The sequence below is a fragment of the Chrysemys picta genome, chromosome 3 (assembly GCF_011386835.1).
Source record: "Chrysemys picta bellii isolate R12L10 chromosome 3, ASM1138683v2, whole genome shotgun sequence".
NCBI classification, from domain to species: Eukaryota; Metazoa; Chordata; order Testudines; family Emydidae; genus Chrysemys; species Chrysemys picta.
The window spans coordinates 149,098,965-149,122,715 of NC_088793.1; the positions used below are offsets into that span (position 1 = coordinate 149,098,965).

The following is a 23,751-nucleotide window of genomic DNA, read 5'->3' on the forward strand; positions in this document are numbered from 1 at the left end:
AAGTACAGAACCCGAATCACCGTAAAAGAAAATCAACCTTCTGCAGGTGGCATCTGACTCAGATGATGAAAATGAACATGCATCTGTCCGCTCTGCTTTGGATCGTTATCAAACAGAAACCGTCATCAGCATTGATGCATGTCCTCTGGAATGGTGGTTGAAGCATGAAGGGACATATGAATCTTTAGCGCATCTGGCACGTAAATATCTTGTGACACCGGCTATGACAGTGCCATGTGAACTCCTGTTCTTACTTTCAGGTGACATTGTAAACAAGAAGTGGGCAGCATTATCTCCTGCACATGTAAACACACTTGTTTGGCTGAGCCATTGGCTGAACAAGCAGTAGGACTGAGTGGACTTGGGCTCTAAAGTTTTACATTGTTTTGTTTTTGAATGCAGTTTTTTGTACCTAATTCTACATTTGAAAGTTAATTTTCATGATAAAGAGATTGCACTACAGTACTTGTATTAGGTGAATTGAAAAATACAATTTCTTTTGTTTTTTACAGTGCAAATATTTGTAATCAAAAGTAAATATAAGGTGAGCACTGTAAACTTTGTATTCTGTGTTGTAATTGAAATCAATGTATTTGAAAATGTAGAAAACATCCAAAAATATTTAAATAAAGGGTATTGTGTTATTGTTTAACAGTGCGATTAATCATGCTTAATTGTTTTAATCGCTTGACAGCCCATAAAAATTCTTTCAGAATTGGCAGCATCCACCTAACTGTTTTGCTAGCATCTTGGGCTTACATGGCTTGAGATAAACTCAACATTTCTGAATTTACTGCCAGTTTTTGGGATGTATGAGTGAGATCGAGATGATCCATAAGTTATTTGTATTAACTGAAGCTCTGATTCAAAGAAACCAAATGCAATCCAATAAAATATATATACTATATTTACACACACACTTATTAACAAGACTAATTCAGTTTGTCATTAATATTTGCAGCTGCACAATTAAAAATTGGAGCACTACACTTAATATGAATCCTTTCATGGTTTTAATATATACATTGTTCACATCAGCATTAAAAATGCTAAGTGTATGAAAAAATGGGTCTTGCATTGAAGTTTAAACTATCTTTATTACCAATACAATTTTCAGTAATTAGCTGTAGTTATATGTACTGAAGCTGTGTTCTGTTGTTCATTATTTGTTGGTTGTATCTCTTGATTTCTGTCCAAACTACAGTTGTTCAACCATGTTAAGTAATTTAATGTCCTTGTGCTGTTGGATTTCTACTAATGTATTTTGTTTTCTAATATGCAAACTCTGTTCTGATGCTGTGGGATCTTAATGTCAACAATGGTCTGGTCTGGGGCTCTTTTACATTTGAAAGACTGATTCTAAAATAGTGAACTAATGTTTACCATTTGGCATTTTTAGAACACTAAAACATTTTTTGAGGCATGTAAATACAGTGGACACGCTTTCAAAAAGTAGGAAATTTTAAAAGATCTTTTTCAGTGCTGTCTTCTGTCTTTCTAGTAAACAGCAGAATCTTTGAAAATGGTGGAATTTAAGGGCTCCTTCTCTATTACCATTTTACAGATGCAAAGATTGCAACTTGGATATGGTAACATAATGAGTCAGTGGAATGAATAGCTGGTTTTCAGTCCCATTTTCAGTCTTCCAGACCATGCTTTCATCACACTACTACTATTACCAAAATCAGAAATGTAGATGACATTAGGGAGTTCTGCTGTTAGATATTTACTTATAACTCTTTTAAGGTAAGAAAACTCATTTAAATGTTGTGGGGTCTAGGGAAGGTACACAATGAAGTTGTGTTGCAGCCTGTTCACACATTGTTCTAGCAGAACCCGGAAATTATTGACTTACTGTAGAAGAGCATTTGACCAAAAGCTTGCATGATATATTTATCGGGGGTAGCCATGTTAGTCTGTATCCACAAAAACAACAAGGAGTCCGGTGGCACCTTAAAGACTAACAGATTTATTTGGGCATAAGCTTTCGTGGGTAAAAAAAAAAAAACACCTCACTTCTTCAGAAAGCTCCATATAGACTCTGTCTCTTTGATCGACCAAACACTGCAAAAAAAGCTAACTGCAAAATCTGCTTGATTCGGATGGACCAACAGCTAAGACTGCATGCACCAAACGACTTAACATGTGGAAATCCCAGTTTCTGTTTTAGACCACCTGCATATTTTGAATTCTGTGCATTTTGGTAATGGTTTTTAATGGCACCAGTCTGTCATCAATAGGACCCATAAAACCTTCTGCTGGCCATTTTCAGTTGAATTTGTATTCCAAAAGCAGTGTGGTTTATTTGGAAGAACTAGAATGTCTTTCAACTGCTTCGGAGCAGCAATTTCCACATTTTTCCTGCCTCCTCTTGTCTGCTTTGATGAAGAAACCGTTACAAAAAAAATAGACATGCTCAGTTACCACACAAAATGGAGCAAGTGAGAGTTCTTTGTGAGCTAATTAGTTTGTCAAATCTGCTAGCAGATCCTAATGAATAAAGAATACAGTTCTGAATGTAGGACATCCTAGGGCCACAATGGCTAAAAGTGTATAATTGTTATGTAGACTCTGCTGCAATGTAGCTGCTCTAATCTGCCAGCTGTTTCAAGATTAAGTTTCTGGGGAATGACATTACTGAATGATAGGCTGACCAGACAGCAAGTGTGAAAAATCGGGACGGGGGTGGGGGGTAACAGGAGCCTATATCAGAGAGAGACCCAAAAAGCAGGACATCTGGTCACCCTACTGAATGATGAATCTTTTGTCAGCCTTTTGTGCCCAGTTTCAAGAAGGAAAGTTTATCAGTTGGGTGTAAAAATGAATAGCCTTTCAGAAAAAACCCAACCTTGCTGAGTGTGCAGGCTGAACAAATAAATAGCTTTGGGAGATGTAGTGTGGGGCCACTGTTAGTTATATTGTCATTAGGGGTCTGTCAGGACTTTCATTATACAGGTTAATTTTTAAAGTTTTAAAATTCACCTGTAAATACTCTTTGTGGATGAAACTTAGTATGCAGCACAGCCCAAAAGCAAAATATTTATACCTGTTTTGCAGGGGGAAAATAAATCAGATGAGAATTTTTGACTTGTGGGATGTTAATACATTTCTTAATTTCTATTATTATAACTTTAAATTGACTTTTTAATGGGTTTTGCAGATCACCGGTGTAGAATATGGAGTGTAACCATAAGATATTTTGTTCCACTGCTCAAGGGTTGTAGGTACTTCCATTTCTGAGATGTGTACAATACAGCTTAACTTTTGTGCAGTGCTTTGCATATAAATCAGTCGCAAAACATTTTTTATCTGATCTCTACTTTCTCCTTGCATTTGCAGATAGAGAGCATTTAGTGCAGGCAGGATGTACACCAACTTTCCCTTGCCAAAGGGTCAGATTGGTACTCAGACAGGAGCTCAAGTAGGGTTACCATATTTTGAGTGTCCAAAAAGAGGACACTCCACGGGGCCCCACCCCCAGCCCCGCCCAACTCCACCCCTTCCCCCAAAGTCCCCGCCCCCTCCCCTGCTTCCCGCAAACATTTGATTCGCAGGAAGCCTGAAGCAGGCAGGTAAGCTGGGTGCGGGGAGGAGGCACGGCCCAGTCTACCTCCCCCAACCGAGCGGCTCCCTCCGGCGGCCGGCCCCAGCCCCAGCGTCTCCAGCCTGGCTCGGCTCGGGCCCTGGGGTGCCGGCCCCGGGCCAGCCCGCGGCCCGCCCCAGCACTGCCGGCCCGGCCCCCGGCCCAGCACCCCCGGCCCCGCATGTCTCTATTTTCCCGGACATGTTCGGCTTTTGGGGATTTCCCCCCGGACGGGGATTTGAGGCCCAAAAAGCCGGACATGTCCGGGAAAATCCGGACGTATGGTAACCCTAGCTCAAGGGCCATGCTCAAAGTGAATGAAACATAGTTGCCAACAGTTCTCATTTGACCAAGACATTCCCAGGGTTTCAAAACCCATCTGTGACAACTGCTATCCCTGCCAGTGTCTCAAGACTATGCTGTTGCAACAGGTGAAATTTTTTTCTCTGAACTGCTTCTTGCTAGGCCGGAGCCCCTCAGTCCCGGGCTGAATTCCTCTCTAGCTCAGCACAAGAAGATCAAGTTTCATGCCCCTGGCAGCTCACTCTCTGGCCCTGTCTAGATTAGGAATATAGATTGTTTGAAAATATTAGCTAGCATGATTTTAAACATGATTTTGCAGCTACTCTACACACAGGTAACTCCTTTACAAATACATTAGCTGGCTGGAGATACTATATATAGGGATAGGCTAACTGGGAGCCTAAGGAGTGATCACAACTAGCTAATAAGCTTTTCAAAAGAGTTCAGCTGTGTTTTTGAAAGGAGATAAGTGTTAGGTAACATGTTTTTAAATACTACCTATTTACTTAGTCCAGGTAAGCCCTGTGTCTACACTGGGTGCTAAGTGGTGGTTAAAAATATGTTGACGTGTATCGGCTAACACTGTTTAAAAACACCTTTCATTTCCCCAACCTAGACATGTCTTATCTGTTCTCTCCCTCAGCGGCTCCACCTCTGTTATGGACTGATGAGCTGCTACCAGGATAGGAACCTGTGCAGGTTGGGGGGCCTAGGAGAATCCCTGGGCACAAAAGGGCAGGAGGGGCAAGATGCGGGTGGGTGGAAGGCCATAAGCATTGGGAGAATAGCAGAAGCTGTGAGGAGCAACTCTTTAACACAGCAGTTCTCAAACTTCATTGCTCTGTGACCCCCTTTTGACAACAAAAATTATGACATGACCCTTGAGGGGTGGGGTGGGGGGGGGAATCAAAGCTAAGCCTGTCTGAGCCCTGCCACCCCAGGCGGGGGGTCCAAAGCCCAAGGGCTTCAGCCCTGGGCAGGAGGCCTGTACCTTAAGCCCCGCCATCCAGGGCTGAAACCCTCGGGCTTCGGCTTCAACCCGGGGCCCCAGCAAGTCTAACTCCAGCCCTGGTGACCCCATTAAAATTGGGTTGTGACCCATTTTGGGGTCCCAACCCACAGTTTGAGAACTGCTGTGACTTTTCAGATAAGCAGAACCATCTGGGGAGAGTTGGAGGGTTTCATATGCATTCTTTGCATTTTAATTTGTTGTTCTCTGCCTTTTCCTTGCACCTTTCCAAAAGCAAAGCAACCTGAAATTAATCAAAATGCAAACATAACCTTGCAGCAGGCAGCAGACCCCAGACCCCATTTTATTTGGAGAATTGTCCCTTGCAATTTATTTCAAGTATTAGCAAATTATGATGAAATGGAGTAGATTGCAAACTCTCATCTTTCATATAGATATGCAGCAGCCCATGGAGGCTACAGGTCTCGACATGCAATGATCTGCCTTGATATGAGTGGCCCAGCTGCTTGGCTAGATCTGGAACGTTGCTTGCAAGGACCTGTGGTTTCCCCAGTTCTCATCTATTCTAAAGATGAGAGCCCTATCTCCATAGGAATCCATGGGCTGTTTGACTGCTTCTTATCTACAGACGGAGTACAGCTGGGGTGAATGAGCCAAGTCTGAGACATGGAGGAAAAGGTTAAGGACTGAGAGGCCCAGGGAATAAGGTGGTTGTCCTGTATAGCTGAATGTTAATGCTAATATTTCCATATTTACAGGTTTCAGAGTAGCAGCCGTGTTAGTCTGTATCCGCAAAAAGAACAGGAGTACTTGTGGCACCTTAGAGACTAACAAATTTATTAGAGCATAAGCTTTCGTGGACTACAGCCCACTTCTTCGGATGCATACCGAAGAAGTGGGCTGTAGTCCACGAAAGCTTATGCTCTAATAAATTTGTTAGTCTCTAAGGTGCCACAAGTACTCCTGTTCTATTTCCATATTTATTTACTTGTATAGCATTAGCAGTATGCTAGGTACTTTATACAAGTATAAAGACATAGTACCTGTCCTAAATTGCTTACAGTCTAGGTACCATAAGCACGGTGTGTTAGAGAAAAGACATGGAAAGGTGAGGAAAAATAAAAGAATTACAAGATATGTTTGTGGAGAAAATTAAGCTGAGGTTTTTACTTGGTGCGGGAAGGGTGAAAGTTTACCTGCAAGCAGTTTGCATTGCCAGTACCTTTCTAAACTTTTCTTCACAATTTTTTAGGACACTTCTGTGTTCACTGAGGTTATCTGCTGGATCCCATAATGAAGTCATGATCCAGGGATGATGTATTCTGTTGCTATAGTTGAAACGTATGACTATGTATGACGAAGTACATTATGACTTCACTGCAGTCTCTGGTAGAGGGTGAGGGTGGAGTGAGAGGGAGGCATTTCTATACTCACCATTTTATTTTTTCTTTTGTCATATTTGCTAAATAGCAAAGTTGGGGAAAACATTTATATTTTTACTTTATATCTTTGAGTTTTCTCCAGTATAAATGGAGTATATAAGGAGTATTCTCTTGTTTTAAGGGAACTTAACTGTACATAGCTCGGCAAAAAGTAGATAAAGTGGGATGATTATGATGATTGTCTGCCGCGGTTTGAGAAGTAGAGGATGGAGGATTACTCATAGTTTGAAATATTAGAAACAGCAGCAGCGTGATAGGAAAATTGTAGGTTTAGGTGTTAAATCCCTCACTTAACTGGTGTCTAGGTACTGGAGCGATCATCCAAAGAGATGGCTTAGGGCTTGTCTGCACCGTGTCACGTTAAGGACTATGGAGGTGTGAACTGCAGAGCACACCAAAGTGTTGCTCTTTAACTGCCCTCTGAGGATGCTACTGACACAAACTAAAAGGTACCTAGTTGACATTAACAGAGTCATCTTTCAAACAGGACTATGCTAATGCAAACTAGGTACCTTTTCATTCTTGCCAGCATGTCCATACAGGGCAGTTAAAGCGCAACACTTGGGTGTGGTGTGCAAGTCACGCGCCTGTAATCCGCACTGCGCTGCAATGCAGATGTAGCCCTAGACACCATCAGGAGAGGTATTTAAATAGCGGGCTAGAGAAAATGTTCAGAGAAAGTAATATATAGGCAACGCCTGTTTCCATCAGGCAGGCTTTACGCTAGCTTACGGTCTCTAAAATTTCCCACAGTTGCTGCCACCAGTTCAGCTCCATTAGTGGGAACAATGGCAGGGAGCACTGGTGCAGACAAAGTGCCAGGCATCCATCACAGGCATTTTACTCATGTTTATGTAGGTCTGCTCAGAACAAGGTTAGACCATACTGTGCTTACAATGCTGAAGGACAACCAGAAGCCCTGTCTACTCTAACACTCCCATCATTGCTACCCTAGTGGAACTTTACAGGTCACAATGGGAAACATTTTTCACAAAACCATAGTGTAAATATTCTTATAGTTGGATTGGATAACCCAGGGAGTCTCTTCCAGGTTTTACCTCATCAGATGCATACTTTCTCCACACTTTGTTTTAACTGTTTATACAACAGCATGAATGTTAAGTGTTCGACTGTCAAACACACAAGTAAACTTTGGATGCTCTGTTAGACCAAGATCTTTGGAACAAGGACTGTCGTCGTCTTTGTGTAGTGCTAAGCATTCTGTCAGTACTTGTCAATAACAAGGAAATTCTAAAGTGAAGTTTCAAATCTGGGATAAATCAAAAACCTTAAGGCTACTTCAGCATTTTATTCTACAGCATATGCATGGAATCAGTTGGAGTGATGTTAACCCAGACCGTGTACTCATTGCATTTTGGACTGTTTTCATTTTTTTCTCTCAATTCTGCTGCTTCAAGCAGAAAATGAAGTGAGTAGCCTTCGTACCTCATTCCACTTTCTCAACCTTGTTTTTGATAGATTTCCAAAAGAAGCAGCCAGATGATGACTCCACTCCCAGCACAAGCAACAGCCAATCAGATTTGTTCTCTGGAGAAACAAACAGTGACAACAGCAATACCTCTCTAACTACGCAGACTGTTAACTCCAACCAGCAACTTTCGACAGAACTGAATGTAACTTCGCTGAGTAAAGAGGAATGTAAGTGCATGAGCCTTGAGGAGGGGAAAACAGGAAACCTAAACATCTGCTCTTTTCTCAGTGCCATTTGTCACTGTCTCTTACTAGAAAGAGATGACCTCTCTTTTGGGGAGGAGGGAGTTAGAAAATAATTGTGAAACTCAAACAGTTGGGTTTAATCAAAAATGAGCAAACAAAAAAGGGGCCACTTCGATTTTAGAAACAATTTTCATACTGATGTACAGCTGTTTGAGCTTTAGTCCTGCTGATCTTGATTGACTCTAAGACAATTTTACCCATTTTTATGAAATTTTGTCCCTACATTACTACAGGTAAACTATTGTATGCGGTGGCTTAGAAACCAGAATCTTATCCATTTGGTCCATATATCATTATTTTAAAACCTTTTTAAAATGGCTATATGCAGTATTGACTATAACATAGGGTTTGTTAAACTGGTGGTAAATCTCTCACAGAACTGACTGTGGGATGATCTTTGACCCCATCTCCCTGTTCACGGTTCTCTGTCTGTTTATAGAACTCTTACAGGCTAGAATCCTATTTAAAGGCAGAGGTAAAATGTTCAGACTTGGCATGATAAAACTCTGGGCTAATGTCTGCCTTCTTTCAGGAAAATTTATTCTAAATTTCTGTATGAGTTAATGCTGTGTGTAATATATTGAGTTAAAAATGTTCCAATACGTTACACTCGTAAATAATGTGTGATTCATAGTTTCATTTTCTTCAGACTAAAGTCTTACTTTTCTGAAAGGTGGGCTATGGAAAGAATCTCTCTTGCTCTTAATACCCTGATATCTAATGAATGACAAATACACATGCACATTTCAAGGAGAACATATTTATATCCACATCTTTTTTAGTAGGGAAGATGCTGGAGATGCCAGCGTTCTTAAACACTTTGAGTTCTTATTTATAGTAGTTGCCTCAAAGTGCCAGGGTTGAAGGAGCTTTGATACATTGCCTTTGTTGGGTTTCAGTTTTGTTAGTTTGAGTGGTTTGAACAAGGCCATATGTATCCGTATGGATTGGTCAAGTAAAATATATTCCCTCACTCACCTTGGCTCTCTAATATCCTGGGACCAACATGGGTACAACAACACTGCATACAAGTATGGGATTGTGACAGTTTATTTGTACTACCTGTAACATAAATTTTAATTAAAATTAGATTGTACTATGCTATGAATACAATATTTGGGTACCCTGTCAGTACTATGGCAGGCAGTAATGGGCACTTCCTATTAGTTAAACTCCAAGGCACTCTGATATCAGTTGCTGTAATAAGAGTTAATTTGCAATGTGACTATTGTTGTCTTTCCTTCACACACACAGTTGCTGGCGGCCACCATCCCATCACTTCCCTCCGTCCAGCGCTTCTCCACGGAAAAACCTGTGGGGTGCTGTAAAAGCAGTTCTTACAACACCTTTCCTAGAGAATTCAACAACACGTTGGGCCTTCACAGGTCTGGGGCCTTCAATCCCCTGCTCACTCATAACCCAAGATCTACCATTTGGTGATACAGGGCACTTCTTCCATGCTGCTGGGCCAGGTTTTGTGAAAATGTTTTCATTGAGACTTGAGTTGGATTACAAGGAATGTGTGTGGGTGCGGGGAGGGGGGAATTAAAGAAATAAAATGTTTTCCATCCCTAATTGCTACACACTCACCAATGGATGCTCCAAGGTGACTGATATTAGGCAGCACAGCCAGTAGAGCACTTGAAAATATTACCCATAAAAAAAATTCTTTACACCTTCCTGCTGGGATGGCTTTAGTTTAAGTGCAAAACAGTGGTGAGATTTATTTACAGTTCCAGCTAGCTCTCTTCCCCTCCTCCCCACCTCTCTAATGAAGCTCAGACTAGTGTAATTTATCAGAGATAATTATACAACAGATGGAGCTTTTCTGATGGATAATGGTCTCAAAGTGGAAGGTTCTTTCCCATAATGAAGAATACCCAAACTTTAAATGTTTTTTTTTATTTTAATTTAAAGGTGGCTTTTTCTGTGTATTACGTATTTTATACCTGGTTCTATAAAGCATACACCTCTCTCATTACAGCAGTGTTCTTAGAAGATTGATATTTTGCAGTACAGTATGATGATGTACAGCTGCATGCTGTACTGAATAGAATTGCAGTAATTCACCAGGAATCAGTGTATGGGATCATTAAGTTAATCCCTATCAAAGTGTGAAAAGATTGGAGTGCTCAGAAGTGTTCTCTTACAGGAACTGCTCAGGCTGCAGTCTCTCTGCCCGCTCCTTCCTTTTCATGTCTTCTAAATCAGTCCCACATCGAGGCATTTGCCATGGTTGTTGAGTCTGCAGGATAAACAGATTGAACAAAACTGCAGCAAGTCATTTGGGTAATTAACAAACTCTGTTCATCATGTAATAACAAGTAAAGAGAACCATACACATCTTCTATGATAAGATTCATATTTTATCTGAAGAGAGGTGGTTTTGGGGTGGGTTTTTTTTGTTTTTTGTGTGTGTCTTTAAGGGAGTCTTTTATCCTCTAAATATGCAGTGAATGGTCTAGGAAGGAAGTTCCTAGGGTTAGATTTTGCAGGAGTTCAGTTTGGTGACAATATTTAAATGCCCTTCTTTTTTTTTTTTTTGTAACTCTGATTACTTTTCCTGTGAGAACCACATTTAATTTCTAGCGTCTTGTATACAGAGCCAGATTACTGCAGGTTTCCATCTCCTGCCACATCAAGGTTGGAACAGTCACCTGACCACTGCAAGGCGGTTCTGATAGTTTTGGGTTCAACCATCTTGCTGATTAATAATTCTCTTGCAGATTGAAGGTAGCTCTTTGAGGGTTGCAGACTGCATACAGTAATACACTCAGAGCAAAGGCTTTGTGACTAATTTAATCACTTATATTTCGAGTACATGAAGCACTACATTTCCTTTATGAGATGCAGTTACAACTTTGAGGGGAAAACAGTTTTAAGATCTTTTTTAGTTGTTACTGCATTTTTCTCACTGGCATCTTCAGGCTTATCAACACAGTTTTTATATCGATTTACCTATATTGGTCTAGAAACTTAGTCAATTTACTGAAATAGGCCGTACAGATCTAAGCACTTTGATAACAGTATAACTCTGCCTGCATTATGTCAAGTATCAGAGGGGTAGTGTTAGTCTGTATCCACAAAAACAAGGAGTCCAGTGGCACCTTAAAGACTAACAGATTTATTTGGGCATAAGCTTTTGTGGGTGAAGTGAGGTTTTTTTTACCCACGAAAGCTTATGCCCAAATAAATCTGTTAGTCTTTAAGGTGCCACCGGACTCCTTGTTGTTTCTAAACAGATATAGTTAAATCAGTAAAAAAATTTTGTAGATCAGTTCTTCTAAATCTGGATACTTCTGTTTTATCCCCCTTTCCACCCTTTGTTTAGGCTGTCATAACATTACTTGGCCATAGGATTTGTCTGTTGCTCTGGAGATGTCTAGCTGGACTTCTTGGCAGGTGGCTATCTGAAGTTAATCTCGGGGGGGCGGGAGGGAGCACTGAAGGAGGCTTTTTTTTCTCCTAAACACAATCTAAAAATCTGCTTATTAAGGCAAGGTTCTCTGTATTTTGGTAAAGAAAAGGTCACACTAGATATGGAACAATTTCACTTAATTTCAGCCCTTCATCTCCTCCTTTGGGGCTGTCATATTGTTTTCCTTTTTCTATACAGGTGGAGCTAAAGCTGACACTATGCAGGCTTAAAGCTAACTCTAACTTGTAATAAGACAGGAAAAATGTCAGTGTGAAAAACTCTGACTTTGGCAGCTGGATCAGGTTTGATATTTCAGTAGTTCTTAGTTTCAAATGACATGGTTTTATTTTAATTATGTGCTTAACTTCTTCCTGGCCTTCTTTGAATTTGCAAATACCGTAATCAGAGAGGGAAGAGAGGAATTGTTTTTGTTTTTAGAACAATTAAATGCACTAGATTCCAATGCTTAAGATGGTTTTTAATTAAGATATGCAAATAGACTTTCTACCAGATACATATGCCTCTGATGTGGTAGTGTAGATGCAGAACAATAGTTAAAGGTTTAGGCCAGAAGTTTCAGTGGTGGCCACTGACTGTGCCTCAATTTTTATGTGCCCAACTTTAGATGCTTTGGTTTGATTTTCAGAGGTGCTGAGCGTTCGTAGTTTTTAGTGGTTCCTCAGCACATCAAAAATCTGGCCCTAGGTGTGTCAAGCTGTACACACAGTCACTTTTGAGTGTTTGATTGCATGACTCATAAAATAAAAGTTTTCTGTGTAGTACTCATGCTAGTGATGTTACTCTTAAACTAAGCATTTTTGGCTGTGCTAGAAGTAGTGAAGCAGCCTTTGTAAGTGTGGAAGTATTCCAGGGAGTTTAAATGTACTTGGGTTTCATGTACTGTGGCTGAAGGCCAGGGTTCTCTATCAGCTTTATCAGAAGAGTGAGGTGTGTTGTTTTTGCCTGTTCTCCCAGTGCAACTGTTGGATGTTCAGATTGAGCTTCTTAGTGTGGGGACTTGCCTAACCACTGCTTTATAAAATGCCATGCATACCTACTGTGCTTGAAACGCAATGACTATTTTCATTATTTCCATGCTCCCAATGAGAATCGAATCCCAGTCATTCCAGGTCTTTCAGGATTTCTGTGTGAAGAATGCACACAGATGCACACATCCTTTTCTGCGTGTCTTCTCTCTGACAGCACCGGACAAAACCAAGGTTCCCAATTTGTAAATGCTTCAGGTTTTTGCCTTTTGCTTGAGTAAGGCAAAATTGATAAACTGAGTCAGACATGACAGCTTTCCACTGTATACTGTTACAAATTATTTATATTACTGTTGTATTACTTGGTCTGTACACACAGAAGTAAACATTGGCCCTGAATTTCAAAAGTGGCCAGAGATTTTTGGGTGCTTCCGTTTCTGGATGCCCAATTCAAGACACTCGAAGGGGGCTGGATTTTGAGAGAGCCAGGTGCTCATCACTTTCCTAAAATTGGAGGCCTTTAAAGTGTCTCCAAATGGGCGTACACAAACACTAGTCCGTATTGCTAATCTTGTCTATGGTCCTTGCCCTGAAGAATTTGCAGTCAAATATTGTGAGCAATATATGAAGAGTGGGGAGAGACAAATATGTTAATTTGTTTATACTTCTGTAATGTGTTAACTGTGTAAACAAATATAGCCCTTCCCCACCCCTCACTACTTCTCAGCCAAGCAATCAAGAACTGACTGATTTCTGGAAGGTGATTGTGAGGAAGAATTTTGCCCTACTTTGTAGTATAAAATTGCAAATCCACAAATCTGACTTCTCCCACAGCAAATTTCTTGCCTTTTCTCTAAAAGGAATGCAACAACTATTAAAATTGTGCTGGATGCAACAATGGCCTGTTATATAACATGGTTATTACTGTAATTAATTGCATCCCCACTCATAATTGACAAAAAGTACAAATAAACAGTGGCCATAAGAAACAATATATGAAGTTTTTCCTGTGAACACACAAGATCAACTGACATCAGCCCACATGCTGATACTTAAGTTTGTATATCTGGGAATTGGCCTAAGACAGCGGTTCTCAAACTGTGGGTCGGGACCCCAAAGTAGGCCATGACCCTGTTTTAGTGGGGTCACCAGGGCTGGCTTAGACTTGCTGAAGCCCGAGCCCCACCACTTGGGGCTGAAGCCTTAGGGCTTCAGCTCTGGGTGGCGGGGCTTAAGTTACAGGCCCCCTGCCTGGGGCTGAAGCCCTTGGGCTTTAGTCGTCCCCCCCCCACCCCCTCACAGGTTGGTGGGGCTTGGGCCCCCATCCTGGGTTGCGGGCCTCGGGCAGGCTCAGGCTTTGGTCCCTCCTTCAGGGTTGTGTAGTAATTTTTGTTGTCAGAAGGGGGTTGCGGTACAATGAAGTTTGAGAATCCCTGGCCTAAGGCATTCTCATCAGAGAGCCCTTGACTCTAGAATATACTTCTCTGGTTAATGTTTGTCAGTGCTGTAGTCTGCTGACTTTTAGGGCACATTGTAAGGCCCAGTTGTTCTCAGGCTTTTTGACTGAACTAGATGATTGTGAGAGAGGTGGAACAGTTTAGTTAAGGGATGATGCTTTAGTGTGTGTTAAAATGGATGCACAGTGTCTAGCACATCGTTAAAATGTAAAAGTTAAACATCGTTCAATCTTTCACCTCTAGATGGCAGCAAACTTTCTTCTAATTTTAGCACAATCAATTTTTTCCCGCTTAATTTGAGAATAAATACCATCTGCCTGGAAAATAACCCATATGCTCTCAAAATTGAAAACTGATGGAATTATGGGAGAGTAGGTTAAACATTTTTTGGTTAGAAAAATGAGATTTGAGTTATAGGCTCCTGGTTTGGGGACTCAACGCAGAACAAATAGAACTAGAAATTTGAAGCAAGTGTAATGTACATGTCAGGCCTTGCCTCTGCTCTGTCTATGGGCAGTCCAAACCTACCTTGTGCAAATTATGGCGTTAGGATCTTCCATGGGTTCTACTTTTATCCCTAGAATCCAAGTTTCATTTAGAGTTCGTAGGTCTGTCTTCTCAACGTATCATGCACTGTTGCTTTATGCCTTATGTAGACGGGCTGAGGAGATGGCACATAGGACTGTGAAATGAGCTCCTTCTTATGTCAGTGACATGTTAATTTTTAAGCGTAATTAAAACCAGCAAAATGCTACCAGTGTTGTTTCCTCCAATTTATACAAATCATACAGTGCGGATTTGGCAATACATTCTGTGTCCTCATTCGCCTTGGACTGTGGGACTGCTGAGCCCTCCAAAACCCATTAGCTTGGAGTATCAACTGTGATGCTAATTTCAAGCTACAAGCCTCTGACAGGCACTGCATTTACACAGACATCCACAGGCAGGGACGCACCCAACTGTGCTACATGAATGGTTTCCCAGCTGCTCCTGAACCAACAGTAGAAAGGCTCCAGCCAATTCCTGCAGCTCCCTGGTCTTGCACTGGTCAGAAGCTTGGCCAGTGTAAGTTCATTACCTAGTTCACAACTTCTTCATAGGAAAGTGGACATGCGGGGTAGGCAATAGGGGCCAGAGGCACCAAAATACAAGTTTGCCCAAGATACCATTTTCCCTAAGGCCGGCCCTGCAGAATACCTTGCTATAAGCTCTAAATATGCCTACCACACAGCAGCAGCAAAGACTTTCTCTTTGAAGACTTTCATATAAATAAAAATCCACCAAGGTGAATTAGGGCTAACTCATTAAACGCCGCTAAAATATTCATGTCTAACCCTTTTATCTATGCTTAATGGGAGTGTAACCTAAAGATATGTCTTCACTGCAGATGGGAGCATGTCTCTCAGCCTGGGCAGACAAACTCGTTCTAGGAGGGCTTGAGCAGTGTACTAAAAATAGCTGTGTGGATGTTGTGACTCAGACTGTTAAGCCTAGGGGGTCAACTCGGGTGGGCTTGAGAGCCCAAGCTGCAGCTTGAATCACAACATCTATCTGCCCGAGAGGCTCACTCCTAGTGGCAGTGTAGACATACCCAAATTTACTGTGCAGCTTTCTCATTCGGCAGCACACATGCAGAGCTTACAACTCAGCACTGTCTTTCTCCAGGAAAACATTCAATCTCCGCAGACTAAACTTGCACAAATTTAGATTCCCTCTAGTTTATATCTTTATGTATTTGTGCCACTAATCGATGATTCTTTTCAAACTTGATTATACAGATAAATTAGGTAAGTCACTACTGATTAAGGAAATGCACAACTAGATTTGTGGTTTTGGCAAGTTTCCGAAGCACTGGTCTTCGCAGTAATGCAATACCCTCAATATATTTCCTGAAGTTTCACAAAATCCCTTTTGACTATACTAATATCCCAAGAAATCCTTAGGTTGCTAGATACCCCCTCCAGGGAGTGCACATGCTTTCAGCATCTAAGTAGGAACTTTCTGGGATGCTAGCTCCCTTCTAGCAGTGAAAGGTCAGACCAAGCTTCAGATGTACACTGCCCTTTTAGAGCACTGTGAACAGGAGATCTGGAAACTTTGTTCTCCTATATCCTTTTCACTTCATGGTCATGTTTGTTCACTATTTTAGTTAGCATGCTTTGAGTCTATTCATGGTTCTTAAAGTTTTAAAAAATGTATTACTTTAGTATTAGGCTGTCTGCCATTGCACAGTTGGGCTGGTTTCAATCCACTGCGTATATCCCCTGCGGGTTGGTAGACCAGGAAAACCACTCTGAGAAATCCCCAGGACTGAGTCAGCACATCAGATTGAATATTCTGGGTTCAAACATTCTGCCTCCTGTAATGGCAGAAAGAGAGGTTACTTAGCCAGTATTTGGTTCCTTCAGTGAACTGACAGCCTAGGTTTCCCATTCCCCACCCACCTTCCCACGAACTTCTTTGGAATCTATATAATGGGTTCTGAATAACTGGGGAAAGGACCTAGTATGGGTCAGGGCTTCTGCTCCTCATAAAAATGAGCTATTGTTCAGCTATTTGAACAGTGGAGCATGTATGTAGTAGCCCCAGCAGAGGCGTTGGACTAAGGTGTCAAGAATGCATATGCTCCCAAAAGTGGGGATCTGTGCTGTGCATCTATTCTAACTACAGTTATTATGGTACAATGAGTAGTCTGTCTTTCCCCTGAGATAGCACGTTGTCATCACTTAACAAATAATACATAATAATCTCCTTTGATATTTTTAAGTTTGTTTTACATTTGTCAGGATCTCTAATTTTAAATAAAATTATTCTGGTGAGGAAGCTATTGTACGTGCTTGTAATATTAGCGTATTAAATTAATGTTGACAAACAAGAAAAATACAAACTTTGGTATCTTATAGATCCACTTTAAAGGACATTCTAGCAAGTACCTTAGTCACTAGATATTTTACATTAGTGGATTTTTTAACCTTTATTTTTAATATTGAGGCCCAAAATTGTTTGTCTGAGGGTAGTATTTTGACACACTGGTATGTTTAGTTATGCAAAGGTAAATCAGCCACCAGATTCTGATGGAGTGAAATTGACAAGGTATTTAAAAGGGATTATGCGTTCCTAATTAGTCCACTGTGCCTGTAGATGGAAATTAATTATATTGTTATGTAAATGTCATGCTAATTAAGAGAGAATATTGAAGGTGTAATAAATCTGCAAAAGAAATAGGTAAGTTAACTATTTTTTGTTTTTATTAATATTTCATAGAGAGTTACAAGAGAAGCTGGTAGAGAAACGTTTGATTATTGAGCTACAGACAATTTTTATCTGACTGCTTCAAAATCCATTTTTCCTAATTGATGTCTTTATTGCACTATATTAACTGCAGCAGTGGGCTAGTTGATACCAAGAGCCAACAATAACCAGGCATTGCAAATGTATTAACAAGACCATATATGTGTATGTATATACTTTAGTGTTTTCAAGGTTACAAAGTGCTTCTCTTCTGTAGTTGCCCTCCCTTTATTTTGAGTGCCGGACTGTGCAAACCCAATGACATTGAAAACGCTTGTGTTTTCATAGTGAGTATTGCAATATTTGAAGCCCCAGCTCCTGGAGTCGTCATATAAGGGAAGCTCAACTTTCATTTAAAAAACAAACAAACAAACAAAAAACCCTCTTCAGCCATCCCAGTCCTTCCAGCTGGAGTGCAACCTTGGTCTTCCCAGAAGCAACCCCCCTGCGGGGAGTTGATCTTCACCAGGCAGCATCTGTCACTCCCCTGGCTCTGTTAACCTCTCCTCTCAGAAAAACCAGCAAGGAGGCTCTTCCACTGCTCCCCTGCCTTCAGTCTTCTGACCCTGGCTCTCTGTCTTGGGGAGGGTAACTGGCAAACCCCTCTGCAGATCTCCTGGCTTCAGCCTTCTTCAGGCCTCTGGATCCAGCTCTCCAGCTTGGAAGTCCAGCAGGCAAGTCCCTCTGCTGCTGTCCTGCCTTCAGCTCTCTGGCTTGAGGAGGTCAGCCAGCAAACCCCCTCTCCTGCTTTCAACCTTGCCCCAGGAACCTCCAACAGCTTCCTTCAAGAACTTCCCACTTCTCTGATTCTCCCTCATCCTTTCTAACCCCAGGTGCTGCTCTACCTTCTTAACTGGCCAAACTAGGGCACCTCTTCTGGCACAGGGCACTGGACCTGCTTCATTTAAAGGGAGAGCAATTAAGCAATTCCAGTCATTTGGATTATGCTAAGAATTGGACAACTAGAGTGTTTCATGTGCAAAGTGCATCTACTGAATGAGCATTTTTTGACCCATAGTTAAACACACCAAGCACTGATTCCAGGTACTAAGATTTTGATACTTAGAGGGACGTGTTAACTTAAACCTATTTTTTGTAGCAGTTAAGTGAGGATAGTCATTTAACTTCATTTTCCTACACAAACTGTACTAATTTCAGAACAATGAAAAATACACTGCCTATTTCAAATAATATAAAGATCTCTGAGTTATTTGTCAGTATTACAATGTATTCAACATCATGGTTTCCACATAGAATTGCAGATTCAAGCCCACCGTATACAATTATGCATGACTAGTTTTAATGGTGGAACAAAAAACAGCTGTAGAAGAAAGTCCTGCAAAGGGCATGCAAACTTCATCGGTTATGAGGCACTCTGGTGTATTTGCATGCAAATCCCAAGTTATTAGTTGTTGAAGCCCTACTACTGTGCAATACAAAAAATCAGATCCATCTGAACATAATATCTAATGAGGCAATAAACAAACTCCTATTGCACTCCTGGAAATGCAAAAGAATGAGGAACAGTTGCAATTTATTCTGCTTTAAAAATGGCAAGTAAAAAATCCTATGTTTGCCTGGGTTCTGAAAGCCCCACGTGGTATAAATATTTTACTGTACAATAATCTGGGTTGATCTCATAGGCTCCATCACGGTAGAAAATCAATTTTCTTTCTATGAAAATTAAAAGAATGTAACTAAATTACATTTTTTAATGAAAAAGGTATTTCACTTGAGACCAAAGCACACGTGTATGGAATTACTTCAGTAGAACTGCACACGGTTGCATGTTGTTGACATGTAAACAATGGATGTGCACCTGCTCCTTAAAATGATCAGTGACAAATCAAATAGACCTAAAATTGAAGTTTTTGTATATTTCCAATAGCAAGATTTTTTGGTATTCGTTCTAAAAATTCTTTTACAATATAAATATCCAAAATGTTGAACTTCATACTAGTGCTCGAGTCAGCTTGTAAAAGGCTCTTCAAATGGTTGTCAGGTCTGTCTGGGGATCCTTTCATCTCCTTTTCCAAAACACTAGTGCATTTTTTTGCATCTTGGACAATAGCATTGATAGTGTAAATTACTCTGACCTCTAACATTTTCATTTTTAATATTCTAACAAAGTCTAACACAAGTAAAGAAGCTGAATTCTTAAATGATTTCAACTTGACAGTGTTTTGTTAGATTTACATTTTGATTTACCTTGAAATCACTTTAAAGGTGACCTGCTAAGGGAGAATAAAAATTGTTCTGTTGAACTAGTTTTCCACACATTGGCTTGAGGACTCCTTGAAGGGCCAGGGAACTCAAGTAAGAACTGCTTCTTCCCTCATTTGAAAGGCTGGGTTTTGAAACCTTAAAATCTTTTGAGAGCTTTGATCCCAAGTGTTTTTTCAGAAGCTTGAGTTAAACAGATGTTCAAACACAACAAGCAGAGTTGTAGGTGGTCTAATTAAAAATGCCTTCCCCTCTCAATTGGCCATGTTTGTCACCTTTTGTAAAGTTATCCTATGAGTTTTTGCAATATAAACAGAGTTTGCAAGCAAGATCTGATATTTCTGTAGTAAAAACAAGTAAAATTATAACATGAGAAAAAATCAGGCTGCCTTTTTATAAAACATAAAGAAGCAAAAAGGTACAGTTAGTTTCCATTGTAGGTTACTTTTACCAGTCCAGATTTGAAATGGTTTGAAAAGGGAAGACTACAATTTGTTATAGCAACAGTGCTGATTTCAGGACACGTAAATATTGGATGACTGGTAACAACTGAGGGCTTCTGTACTCTGCCCAGCAGTTTGGACTACAGGGATGTGAATAGCAGTGCACACCAAAATGTTGCACTATAACTCCCATGTGGATGCTCCAGACATGAACAAAAGGGTTCTTAGGATATGTCTACGCTACCTGCCAGATTGGCAGGCAGCAGTTGATCCAGCGGGGGTTGATTTATCGCGTCTAGTCTAGACACGATAAATAGACCCCCGAGCACTTTCCCCATCAACTCCTGTACTCCGCCGCCGCGAGAGGCACAGGCACAGTAGACGGGGGAGCGGCAGCAGTCGACTCGCCGCAGTGAAGACACTGCGGTGAGTAGGTCTAAGTACGTCGACTTCAGCTAAGTTATTCCCGTAGCTGAAGTTGTGTAACTTAGATCGATTTCCCTCTCCACTCCTCCCCCCTCCCTCCCCGTGTAGACCAGGCCACTGTTTGCATTAATGTAGTGCTGTTTAAAGATGGCTACATTAAATGTGAACTAAACCTTTTACTTCATGTCCGCACACAGGCCCGTTATAGTGCAGGACTCTGATGTGCATGGCAGTTCATACTCCGTAGTCCAAACTGCCTGGCAGCATAGACGTAAGCTCAGTTAGCAGCACATCCCAATACTTGGGGACAGGCTTATACTAGCCCCTTGCTTTAAACTGAATTGTTGGTATTTTCGTCGCCAAAGTCTACTAGACCAGACGTAGTTTCAGGTTCTAGGTGTGTAATATCATCCAATTATCCAAGCTACAATGTATTATTACTGTCAGTTACACTTTCTGTCAATTTGTCTTGACTCAGCTATATGGTTTTATTTGTGCTTTACTGCAATACAGTGAATATACTGAATTGGGTTGTTAGTTTAACAAGATCTCTGGAGAGCTCTTCCATGATGATGCGTGTTGAAATATGGTAGGAAGCCTAAAAGCAATTTACCACCAAACAAATACCAGATGAGTGGGCAAGAGTCCAGAACCTGAAAATAAAATTTGTCCACAAAGGTAATGTAGTATATGCTTGTGTTGAGATTATACGTAAAACCAAAGCTTTGACCACTTGTGGTGATTGATGATCCCATGACACTTCTTCCATTTTGGTCAACATTGTGTCTGTATAACTTCTTCCAGCAGTTTCAGTTGGATATGCTGTTCTCTCTTCCCATCCTAAACTATTGTATAGTTTTGTTGTGTGTTGTTCAATAGTATTGCATACCACCCAAAGAAAAGTACGTTCCCATGGTGGGAGAAGTGATTTTTAGAAATGGGACAAAATCTAGGTCTGGTGAAAGTAGGTTCAACTCATTAAAGTCTATGACATTTCATTGATTTACATAATCTGCTTGTAAAGCCCTGTGGGATGTAAATCACTATAGAAATATAATGCAAACCTCCCATTGACTGACTTCAGGGAAGCCAGGATTTCATCCCAGGGTCTTTTTGTGGATTAACCATTGAGATCCCAGCTCTGTTGGAATGTAGAATCACCTTTGCCAGTGTATTTCTCTAAAGATATTTCTAACAAAATGTTTACAGCATATATAAAAGTGTCATCCCAATATTTAATTGCAAGTCATATTCGGATATTAATGGGAAGGAAGGGGTGGAGGACAAAGAGCTGAATGAATATCGGACTCTCAACACCCATAAGCTCCCAGGACATGTGCATGTTTCAGTACTTGTATATCCCTAGACATAACTCTGATTTGGTTTATCTGTAGGAAGATGGCAAATGCTGAGTATTAATGTGTTTTGGGACTGACTTTTTATTCTCCTTTTCCAGGTGGGCCATGCACAGGTACACCTCATGTCTCATTAACTACACCAACCAAAAGATCCTGTGACTCTGGTAAGTTTTGCTTTCTACTAGGCTTTGCATAATAGGTAGTTGTACAATTACAACAATATACCAGGAGAATTGCAGTGGAAAATAAACCTTGGTGACCTGCAGTTGAGAGTAACAGCTAAATCATGAAAAATGGGAGGAAGCTACATTTACAACTTTGCAATTAACATGACATAACCATAGAAAAATACAAAAGTAATCCTGTTGCTTTAATTGAATTTAGATGGGGCCTATGACAGTTCCACTTTAAAAGAATAGAGAAGAGTTCGTTGCGCCATTCCCGATTGACCTCACAGTACATGCAAGGAGGAACTGATGTTTGCATCAATTGAGACTGGGGTAAACCTGATTTAGATCAGTTGTTGCAAACCCTTGCATGCCGTTGTCTCTATATTTGGGAGTAAGCACCAGTATTGCAGTGTACTGATGGTTGAATGGGGGCTATTCCTGAGCATAGTTAAGGACTCCCTCTTTTTCAGGGATTAGGGCATTCTTCTTCTGCAGTGACTCTTGCAGGAAACATTTCTCAGTTTGTCACTAGGTAATACGGGATACTTCTACTGTTGCCTTTTTTTCTTACCTCGTCCCCCTCTTTCAGTCATAAAAGATCAAGATGTTTCTGTCCCATTTAGATGTGAGGATGCTTCTAAACAAGAAAGTAAGTTTGCCTCTGTATCCCTTTGCCTCTATCGCTACACAAACTAAGCTCAACTGCATATGTTTTCCTTCATATAATAGCTGCTGTAATATTTAACTAAAATTTAGATTGAAGGGTAGTTAAATAACTTTCTGGATAGATGGTCTTGAAAATGATAGTGGAAAAGCACTATGTGAATGTTAAAAATGTGATCATAATTAGCATAATGGCAAGTAAGATTACAATTTGCCATGCCATATGGGAGAAGCAATATCTCCTTAGATTAGATTAAGGCAGATGGAACTATTAGACATGTTGAAAAATGTCCCATTAAACATTAAGATGTTTTTCCCCAGTAGCTTTCTTATTCCCAGTCTGTGCTAGTAATCTAGAGAGATTTTTGGTCCCTTTATTCTGGTATATTTGTCATATGCAATGTTCTTTTAGAAGCTATCAACAAAAACACAAAGAGAACTTGCTGTTTGGGTTACCAGTCTCTCTTTTAGTATAACAGCCAATTGAGTAAAGCAGATTTGTTTTGCATTGTTTGTAGTTTCCTTATTTTTCCTAAGCCTATTTTTGAAGTTGCTTTCCGTTCACTGGTCAGCAGGGCCGGCACTTCCGCTAGGCGACCCTAGGTGGTCGCCTAGGACGGCAGGATTTGGGGGGCGGCATTTTGCCGTCCTCGGCAGCAATTCGGTGGCAGGGGTCCTTCCACTCCACGTCTTCGGGGCACTTCGGCTGTGGGTCCTTCACTCGCTCCGGGACCCGCTGCCGAAGCGCCCCTAAGACACGGAGCAGAAGGACCCCCGCCGCCAAATGCTATGAGGAGCGCTGCTGCCTAGGGCGGCAAAAACCCTGGCACTGCTCCTGCTGGTCAGGGTCTGTGTGATTTAGTTGTAGTCTTTCACTCTACTGAGCCCATTAGCCAGGAGTTAAAAGGTTACTTTCTAAAGAATAAAAAATCATAATTACTCACAAAAATGCCAGCATTTTTAATTTCACATTTTTGTCATTATTTATGCTTTGCTTTACTTCTAGCATTTCTGCTAGGTTTGACATTGGCAATAAGCTAGTCAATTCCAGTTTCAAGTTCTTGCACAATGTGGGAAGGTCTGGCCTGCAAGCAATTCTCTTTGGGTGCAAGTAATACAGGAAATGTTTGTTTGATGGATTGATTGATTTATAAAGCACAATTTGTAATAATTAAAAAAAAATTCTAAGTTTTGTTAAAAATACTTTTTTCAAAACTTACATTTCAAGCAAATTTTATCAGTGGTGCTTGAAGAAAAAATGGATATGTTTTCTGGGGCAGT

The 23,751-nt window shown here is 40.7% G+C and overlaps 1 protein-coding gene across 5 annotated transcripts in view; it reads left to right on the top strand.

Annotated features, from left to right (window-relative positions):
* The window catches only part of ZFAND3 (zinc finger AN1-type containing 3), a 281,458-nt gene that overhangs the window by 173,304 nt on the left and 84,403 nt on the right, over window positions 1-23,751 (top strand). For 3 of the 5 annotated variants that reach the window (XM_008174739.4, XM_008174734.4, XM_065590551.1), the window contains 3 exons: window positions 7,778-7,957; window positions 21,736-21,801; window positions 22,397-22,456. In XM_008174739.4, the coding sequence (XP_008172961.1) occupies window positions 7,778-7,957; window positions 21,736-21,801; window positions 22,397-22,456 (306 nt within the window). The remainder of the gene's footprint in view (window positions 1-7,777; window positions 7,958-21,735; window positions 21,802-22,396; window positions 22,457-23,751) is intronic. The other 2 variants (XM_008174736.4, XM_065590553.1) reach the window with 1 other exon arrangement.